At 39.4% G+C, this 10,000-nt stretch overlaps 1 protein-coding gene and 1 pseudogene across 2 annotated transcripts in view; one reads left to right on the forward strand and one right to left on the reverse strand.

Moving 5' to 3' along the window:
* The window catches only part of LOC138050639 (E3 ubiquitin-protein ligase COP1 pseudogene), a 2,543-nt pseudogene extending 1,242 nt beyond the window's left edge, over positions 1-1,301 (forward strand).
* A 678-nt stretch (positions 1,302-1,979) lies between these two features.
* LOC138052513 (neuropeptide FF receptor 1-like) overlaps positions 1,980-10,000 on the reverse strand; it is a 17,057-nt gene continuing 9,036 nt past the window's right edge. For both annotated transcript variants that reach the window (XM_068899041.1, XM_068899042.1), the window contains 4 exons: positions 9,166-9,318; positions 5,814-6,078; positions 4,867-5,124; positions 1,980-3,556 (listed from right to left, as the gene is read on the reverse strand). In XM_068899041.1, the coding sequence (XP_068755142.1) occupies positions 3,173-3,556; positions 4,867-5,124; positions 5,814-6,078; positions 9,166-9,275 (1,017 nt within the window). In that variant the 5' untranslated portion in view covers positions 9,276-9,318 and the 3' untranslated portion in view covers positions 1,980-3,172. The remainder of the gene's footprint in view (positions 3,557-4,866; positions 5,125-5,813; positions 6,079-9,165; positions 9,319-10,000) is intronic.

Genomic DNA, 10,000 nt, shown 5'->3' on the forward strand with positions numbered 1-10,000 from the left:
TTTGAATATGGCACAGTAATTAGAGATGTTGTGGATATTCACTGTCCTGTCAATGAAATGGTCTGCAATTCAAAAATTAGTTCTATTTGTTGGAGTTCTTACCACAAAGGTTTACTGGCCAGTAGTGACTACGAAGGCACTGTAACACTTTGGGATGCTTTCACAGGATCAAAAACCAGGTCCTTTCAGGAACACGAGAAAAGGTGTTGGAGCGTGGATTTTAATCACGTGGACCCGAAACTACTTGCTTCTGGATCCGATGATGCAAAAGTTAAGCTGTGGTCAACAGATATGGAACACTCCGTGGCTTGTTTTGAAGCCAAGGCTAATGTGTGTTGCGTTAAATTTAATCCGGAGAGTAGATATCACTTGTCTTTTGGATCAGCAGATCACTGCGTCCATTATTATGACCTACGGAACACAACAGTGCCCATAACAGTTTTTAAAGGTCACAGAAAGGCAGTGTCCTACACGAAATTTATCAACACGGAAGAAATTGCATCTGCATCAACCGACAGTCAGTTGAAACTGTGGAACATCAGCAAGCCACATTGTCTACGAACTTTCAAAGGCCATATCAACGAAAAGAACTTTGTTGGACTAGCCTCCAATGGAGATTATGTCGCCTGTGGAAGTGAAAACAACTCCCTTTATTTGTACTACAAGGGTCTGTCTAAACAGCTACTCACGTTCAAATTTGACACTGTGAGAAGTGTTTTGGAAAAAGACAAGAAAGAAGATGACGCTAATGAATTTGTTAGCGCAGTTTGCTGGAGAACTGGTTCTAATGTCGTAGTCGCTGCAAATAGTCAAGGGACCATAAAGGTTTTGGAGCTGGTTTGAGTTTACTTTTTTGAGGAGCAAGCGTGTAAATAATAATGACTGGAGTGGTAAAGATAAAGGAAACTTGAATGTACTATTGCGAACGCTGTTGCCGTATACATCTAATGCCCTAATCACAATTTCATTTGAATGTGCGAAATTTAAGTAACGTACCTGACGCCGAGGAATCAAGCAATTTTGACCGAAACACAGGTTCTGCATATTCAGGGCTTTTGTGTTTCAATTCTTTGTTTCGGCAACGTCTTACCATGGACTCTGATTTGGTCGAAACGGAAATAGCGAAATTAGAATTTATTGACGGAAGTTGGATGTACCTACTTTGAAAGCATCTTCGAGTTAATTTGAGTGTGACAGTAAGCATCTTGAACTGAGTCAAACGTCTTCGCATGAACATTATCAATGTCGCAGTGTTAACGATGCAAACCCTTTTATTTTTTTTTTCTTTCTTTATTTTTTTTTTGTCAAATTATTGCTTAACGCTCGTCCGTAAAACAAGAACTTCTGGAAGTATACCGTCCGGTCCAGGGCTCTTACCAAGTTTCGTATTATTGAGAGCTTTTTCAAGTTCACTTTCTGTAATCGGGTGATCGAGTTCCTCCTTAACTGGTTGTTGTTCGAGCTCATCAAGAACGCTTTCATCAGTTTCTGAGTTGATATTGAGAAGATCTGAAAAATGTTCAACCCATCTCTCTTTGATCTCGTCTGGTGTAGTGAGTAGTTGGCCATTTTTTGATCGAACTTGATGAGTATTTTTGGACTTTGGGTCATAAACCTCACGAATCGTTGCATGGAACTCAAGTTGGTTCTTCTGAAGATGAAAAGTTTCAGCTTGTTTGGCTTTCCTCGTGAACCAGTCGTTTTTCATTTGCCTTATCCTTTTTGAATCTCTCTGCGGTTAAGATTTTTATCTTTCAACAGATTTTGGATCTCCGTGTCGTTTTCATCGAGCCAGTCAGCCATAGCGAGAAATATAATTTTACTGTTCCCCGGGTCTCCTACTATATAGGTTGCAGTATGCTTCGTTCTTAAAGCAACCAACCTCGACTGTGGGATTGCAGGACTGCGGGAGCACTAGTTCTACTCTCATATTGACATGGTGCTGTAGAAACATTTACCAAAATTCAACACTCAATTAGTACACAGCAACTTTTTATTTATTAAACATGGCAAACGAACCGAAACCGATTGTACATAATTTCACTTAACATGCTATGCATTATCTTTCCTTCTTTTCCTTTGAGGGTCAAGCTAAGATATTTTCTGACTTGCACTAATTAATTCCAATGTAAGACATTGGTTCTGGGTCATTTCAAAGTTGTAGGCATTTGATTTAATAAATGCTAACTATGATTGACAAAGTCAAAAGCCAACTAAAATCTAACTCAGGCAACTCACAACTAGATCATAGCTTAGAGCCTCTAGACTTTACCCACGCATCTCTTGTCTCGCCAGCCCCCTCCCTTCTGGGTCTTAGACCGCCCAATGGCTTGAAAACAGGCTGCGACTGTTTTCAAGCAGAAATCTAAGCAGCCACCGCTCAGCGTCATTTTTAATCACTAGCCATCTGACTTAGTTTGTTTTTAGTTTTATTTTGAGCTTAGTTATCGTCTCAATCAACACCCATTTAGCTGCCTATTATGGATTTATATTTTATAGTCTTTTTTTTAACACGTATTTTACCTTTAGCTTTGTTTTACGATAATTATCTATCATATGTATTTGCATAATTTTTCCAATGTTTGTTACATGTAAAATTCCAGACTAGTTTTACGAATTTTTATTCCAAGTATTTATTATCTTGTACAGTGTTGCTGAAGAAGCCCGAACGGGCGAAACGTACGATAAAGGGACTTTCAATTACACGACAAAAGTTCGCTCCATCCTCTGTTCGATATATTCATGCAAGTTACAATATTTTAGGAGGGAGCGTTGCGTACCCGGCTGGATCCTTTTCTCAAGTTCGCTATCCAACTTGGTTCACACACACACACACACACACACACACATACACACACACGCACACACACACACACACACACACATACACACCGTCATATGTAGCAGATGGAAAGTTTTTCTTATTGACATCATGTGCTACGCTTTTCGTCCCGTGATGTTGTTTTTCTGTACGTCTGTCTAGGAAACAAGCCAACAAGCGCAGGATACAGGAACTCTGGAATCTTTGGCTTTCACCAAAGCGTCCTTGATTTAAATTTTAAAGTGAAACTATGGATCATACTATTGTCTTAATTTCTGTGCACTCAACTGATTCTAGACTTGTTATTGTTCTTGCTTTATTTAAAAAAAATAAAAAGAGCTTTAGTTTAGCTTATGATCGCTCCTCGATCCCCGATCCTTGATTCTCGATTCTCGATCCTCCATCCCCGATCCTAGTTTTCCAGAAAACCTGCCGGAGTCTGATAATTCGTGGATGACCAGCTTTGATATTTCCTTCACTTGGACATGAACTATAGCATAGCATTCCTTTCATCTTTTCCCTGAATCTTTGGCTTATCAGACCGTAGGCAAACGGGTTGACAGCCGAATTGAAAGCAATCATGGTGTGAGCTATGGGAATTGCAACATTGCTGATTGTGCAGAGGCCAAAATCCTTTAAAACGTGAAGTACGCTGTCTGAAATAATGCACACTTCAAAGAGTGTAGTAACAGTCAAAACCATCAAGGTCACTCGTTTCCGTACTTTCAACACACCCTGTGTAAGAAAAAGGATGATACGATCAGATGCTGGATAAAGGATGGTGCTGACCTTTTGAGCCTCATTTGAAATTAGTGTCAAAGAGAATATAAAGAAAATACTTCAACGTATAGGGGCATTGGGTCACCTTCCAGCCGGGGATGAATTTATTCCCACGGGTAACGAAAATATGACCAGCTGATTCTCTTTATCTGGGATAAAGTTTCATTGCAGAACGTTTAATGATGGCAAAAAAATTGTTTTTCTGGCTATCTGCCGCGTGATCAGCATGATCAATATAAAACAAAAGAAAACGTTTGCATGAGAATAGATCTTAATTCACGTGAAAGATCTTGGACACCTCCTGACAACTGTGACACGACACAATAGCACCACTTGGCAGTGTTTAGGTCGAAGAACCGATGGAACGTTCGGTTTTAGCTGTTGTGATAACTACCTGAATTAAATCATCAAGGTCATAAACATTGTTTTGGTGATTGTTGTGATGACGGATGTTGCATCGTGTAATTGAAAGGACATGTCCAAGGTGGAATGCTGAGAAGCGACATGTCTCTTTGTTTCGGGGAACAAACATTACCCCCGAGATGTTTTTCGAAAATCGAGAATACGCATGGCATGTCATAAGCTTGACCCTTAACTGTTAAATCAGTAAGTTTCAGATTGTATGGGTCATTAAAGGGAACAGCGCGAGACGTTTTTGAGCCAAAGATGGAAACCGAAAGTGAACATTTCGTATGAAAGGAAAGTGGTCTTAGCTCCCAGATCGTCTCTAACAGAGAGAAGACACTCAGAAATATTGACCAAGACAAGTTAGAACCGAAAACAGTTCACTTCCGAAGAGTAAGAATCTGGTATGAGGTTTGTCCCCATCGGCGTCAGATAAGTGTCTATTTTGAAACTTATTTTGCGAGGAAAAAAAAGAAAACCAATAGACCAAATGCTGTACCCAATTCAAATCTCCCGGAGTAAAGATTCTTTGCGTATTGTATTTGTTTAATAAATGATATTGAAATACTTGGAGATAAACGTTTTATTCCCAAAGGGTTTGAACTGGGTAAAACATTGAAGTAGCCGATTTTGTTTATTGTCTATTTTCCCACAAAACTTGGTTTAAAAACAGACACTCTTCTGACGCTGCTGGGGGCTAGGCTAATTTGGCTAATTCTTACTCTTGGTGACAGACTCTTGGCTTCCTATAATTATAATGTGGGTCTTGACAATAATGCATAAATTTCGAGAAATGCCGAGGCTTTTTTGTCTTCACGAGGGTGTCCATTTGGAAAGTCTTACAATATTTTCATTCATACCTGCCGCTGAAATGATCTCTCCTCTTGATCGTCACGTTTGAACCACAATGTGTACACAACGATGGAGTAATAGCCAATCATCAACAGGGATGAAATGGCAACAAAGGTCACGAAAATGAGCCAATAAACCTTTTTCAATTCTTTATCATGCCAAAATTGATCACAAGACCTCACAGCGATCTTCCTTCCAAAGCTCTGTACGACGAATGCCCATGTATTTAACAGAACTGCGAGGATCCAAGTACCTGGGATGATTACCTATAGGATGGGATGCATGGAACTCGTAACAGTTCATAAGGAAATGCAAGGACAACGAGTTACAGGAATACGGAATTAAAACTATTATAGTATTTGAAAGGGAAAGGTTGGAAAGGTATCCAAAGTATTTTCCAAACTTGTTTGACGACAGGTTAGTATTCAGTAATTAAAGTCAGCTTTCCAGGCCTTAGAAATGCATTGAGAAAGGGCTAAATACTGACAGCAGAAGTTTGAAGTTAAAATTTCATTTCATTTGATGAGGGACCCAGCGGATTAATTTGCCTAAATAAGCCAACGTTTTTAAGGTATTTCTACTGTTTCATTCAAATTTGATTATACTTCCCATGTCAAGTCTCCCAAAGGCCTTTTGAAAGCAAGATTCGAAAAAAGAGTGAAGAAAATCAGTTGTTGAATACTTAACAGGTTTTTGAGAAGCAATAGTCCCTTTTGTTGCTCGTTACTGAGTATAGAGTGTTTTTATTTGCGTGATCAGTCTCTTTTTTAACAAAAATCAGAAGAAATTGTTTGCATTAGAATTGAATTGAATTTCTGCGAGTAATCTTAAGACACTAGTATGGGTGGCAAGAAAATTACAATGAAATTGGTAAAAAAGAATCTTCCTACGCAAATGACCACTAATCAGTTTTGCACGTATATACTGTGTACGCTCTGCAGGATAATCATCACACCTTCAATTTTCGCCAAGTGAGTTTTCGGTGAATTGAATATGGATAAACTACAGCCCAGTAGCGTTCCCGTGCAATGGCAATCAGGGTAAATAGGGAACAAGCAGCTCCGATCCACGCCAACGTGCTCAACGTCAGGCAAATTGCATTCCCAGGCATTGCATCAGGGTTATTAAAAGAGTGACGGTAGATGAAATAGGTAAAGAAGAAGGTAGGATAAACGATGTCCGCCACAGCGAGGTTCAAAAGAAGATAGTTGAAAGGAGTCCTATGACATAAAAATAAATTAATAGAACGCAACCGATTCAATCTCAGTAAATTCAAAGCCTCAGGACCATCTTATATCTCAGAGCACCAGTGTTACACAATCTAAACGGGCAATACTCATATAATCTAAATTTAGATCAGTGGGTGCAAGTCACGTCAGATGATCATCCAACCATGAATGCACCGTATTTAGGTCTAAGCACCCATTTTGAATAGTGCTGATAAACTGTCTTTAAGTCTAAACGCCCATTCTAAGTAAGCAACCATCTTAAATCGATTAGCTTTCAATATTGGTAATGGGTCTCTATTTAAAAATTATAAAAATTCGCCTTCATTCAGCAGCGTGTTTCAGTGGTGCGGTGGTTATCGATGATTCCTTAAAGCGTGGCTAACGGACTCATCGTAAACAAAAAATTTCCTTTTTTCCCTTTTTTTTTCCTGACGAGAAAATTTCTAAGTACAGGGTAAACTTTATGTAATTGAAAATGAAAGAGGAAACGCATATTTATGAGTTGCATGGATGACTCGGATGATCATCCGAGATGGCTTGCACCCACTGATCTACATTTAGATTATATGGGTATTACCCATTTAGATTGTGTAACACGGGTGCTCAGAGATGTTACATTTCCCAGCAAAGGTTTTTGGGATTGTGGTTATTATGTGCTCAATAAGCTCCGCCATGTTGAGTAGTAAGAGTTTAATTTAACTGGATATTTACAATCACTGACTTCAACTCTCAAACTCTACACCCTCCCTACCCCACTTTGCCACACCTCTCGGTATTTCATTGTTTGCGTTTCCTTGTGTTCCCTTGAATGAAGATTTGGATCAAACGATTTCAACAGGGTTTGGACTGGGTTAACCGACAACTGACAAATGGCCAAAAAAGTAACTGACAACTGACAAATAGCCGAAATTTTTAACCGAATGCTGATATTTATAACCGGTTTCACTGAGAACTGACAAAAGATCTTTTGCCTTTGATAATCGTTTGAAATTCATTTTTGATAGCCTTTTCGGTTAAAAGCTATCATTGGCTTCTATCGTCTTGATTCCGATGCAGCATTCGAACGTCATCGAACTCACATACCCATAAATAATTGGCCGTTTTTATACTAGAGACGCATAATTCGTCCAGACGAATACGCGTCTCTCATGTTATCTGTCTGGTGTAAAGACGGGACGAATTGTGTAACACACATAATCCTTCTGGGACGAAGTTGAGCAAACATTTTTTCTGCGTCTGTTAAAATCGTCTAGTGTAAAGAAGGGCACAAGATGCATTAAGCGTCTGGACAAACACCGTATTTACTCGAATAAGCGCCGCGGCGCTTATTTAATTGTTCGCTTCTCAAGTGCGATGCTTATTTGAGGGCGGCACTTATTCAAAAATTAGACGGCACAGAAATATTTCTGTACGAAGAGTAACAGAAACGTCATTTTATAGTCACCATTTGAATCTTTCGGCATTTTACTTAGTGGACGAGCAGTGAAATACAATCACTTTGAACTGAAGAACATCGGTTTTGATGCAAAGAAATACCCCATGCCGTGTTAGGGCCTGTTTATATGCCTCGGTTACCCGAGACATCCCTCCTCCGAGACAACTTTACCGAGCGTCTATATGAGAATTGCGTGACCGAGACAAAGTTGACCCTACTTAATTATGCATATATTTTAATCTTTAATCTTTAATCTTTTAATAAGACGCATCTTCAAAAAAAGCGTATCATCATTTGCCTTTCGTTCTAGTATAGTTGCATTTCCACATTCAGCAAATAGACTGACAATCTTAACGCAGCAGTAATATGTAGTTTAAATAAAAGGCTGTTTACGAATTGAGAGTTTCCGTTGACAGCGTTGAGAATTTTGCCGGGAAAAAAAAATTCTTTCGAAAGTAAACACTAAAAAATGTATAAGTTCCCAAATTGTTGCTTCTTTAATTTTTATTTTATGCGTGCGCATTTAAGATTTTTCTGTCTCGTATCGGGTGGTCGAGGTAAACTGTTTACATGCGAAAAAGTTGTCTCACCTGCCAGGGTTACCCTACCTGCCGAGGCGAGACAACTCGCCTGCCCGAGTTGTCTCGTCCACGCGAGTTGTCTCGCCCACCCAAGTTGTCTCGCCCACCTCATGTAAACGGTTGCTTGAATTTTTTAAACAAATGAGTGGAAAAATATCTCGCCAAGGGTAACTCGGGGAAAGAGTTGTCTCGGTTACCCGAGACCATATAAACAGGCCCTTAGAGTTACCTTTTAGTGTTTTTTTTTTAAATTAAAGAAAGTCCTCGAATGAGCACCGCATTGAGACCGCGGCGCTTATTCGGGGAGGGGGGGGGGGGGGGGGAACTTTTTTGCTTTTTTGCTTTTTTGTACTTGTTCGGGGGTGGCGCTTATTCGAGTAAATACAGTATCCACTTTAGTAAGTCTTCGAAGACGCACTAAACTGGATAGTTCGTTTTCTTCAGGTGCTCCGATAGGACCCTGTTATTGAGGTTGGGACCCTTTCCCCAGCGGTTTACGCTGAATAATCCTTGGGCTGAAGATGAGTTGCCACTTCATAACGCGACAAAACGCTCTTTGACGCAACTCACGTTCGTGGAAGACTCATCGATTTCTCAGTGACTGTTGGTGCTTAGCGACCTACACAAGTGATTGAATACTAGACTAACTCCAAAGAGGACATCCTCGAAACTGAGGACGACGACATAGCACCTCTATTTCCAAATCCTGAAGTCCAGTACGAGCTCGTTTTCGACTGTATTTGTAAGGTACATTGGTTGAGGTCATAAGAGATAGTAACTCTGGTGTCACCAATGAGCAAATTGATAATTGAGATGCTTGGGATGATGATGAAGAAATAGTGGAAAATAAGGATTTTGTATTTAATATATTTTAATTCATTTATTTATGGGTCAAAGAGGAATGATTTCAGTTCTTCGATCAGTTAATTATCAACAGTCAGTTAACTGACAACTGACAAATGGCCCAAAATTTCACTGAAAATTGACACATGGACAACAACTGACATTTGCCCCACCCCCCATCCAGACCCTCTTTCAATGATGCTGATACTAACTGTTTACCTCATATCACGCCGCATTACAACGGCACATACGAGTACGTTCCCAGCGATGCTTGTAATGGCAATCGAACAATTGACTGTTGATATGGTGATATCAATCGAGTCAAACATGATTACTGAGTATTTTGACCTAATCTGTGAATAATTCAGTCACCTAAAAAGGAAATAAATTTAATCATTTTTCATTTTATTTAAATAAATATACCTTGCATATACAACATAAACAAACGAATTTATTAATAATTGACGAAAAAATTAAATGAATTAATTGGTGAATGATTGCATGAATGAATCATAAACGAATAAATTAATTGATGAGTTGCGTGACAAGGAAGCACAATGGATGTACAAATTGGGAACGTTGAAACCACAGGGACTGAATGAGGATGATGGTTTCTATGGCCAGAAGAGAAAGACGCGCGTGGGAGCGCGCAGGAGATAATGTAACATTTTCCGTTGGACTTTTAAAATGGTAGTTGTTTCTATGCTACGCCGTATGTGACAAAATATCATGTCCGCTAATAAATGAAGCAAGTCACACAATTTACAATCAAGTTGCCAACAATTAGCATCAATTTGTTTCTTGACCAAATCACATTCCCAGCAATTTATGTCACTTCTCTTGTTGTACAATTCATATATTTAAGGACCGCGCCTCGAATGTCAAGCTCTATAGTTAAGATGCTTGTTTCATAAATCAAGAAGAGAGAGGACAGCTTTTGATCAATTCTGTTTTTGAGGGGGATTAAACGAGAGTAAATCTGAGCGAGACAATGGCCGCTGAAAGTATCGAGGATCTTGGTCCACACGCGAATCATTCGATCAGCCCAAGCAGG

Source organism: Montipora capricornis, chromosome 6 (assembly GCF_036669925.1).
Source record: "Montipora capricornis isolate CH-2021 chromosome 6, ASM3666992v2, whole genome shotgun sequence".
Taxonomy (NCBI): Eukaryota; Metazoa; Cnidaria; class Anthozoa; order Scleractinia; family Acroporidae; genus Montipora; species Montipora capricornis.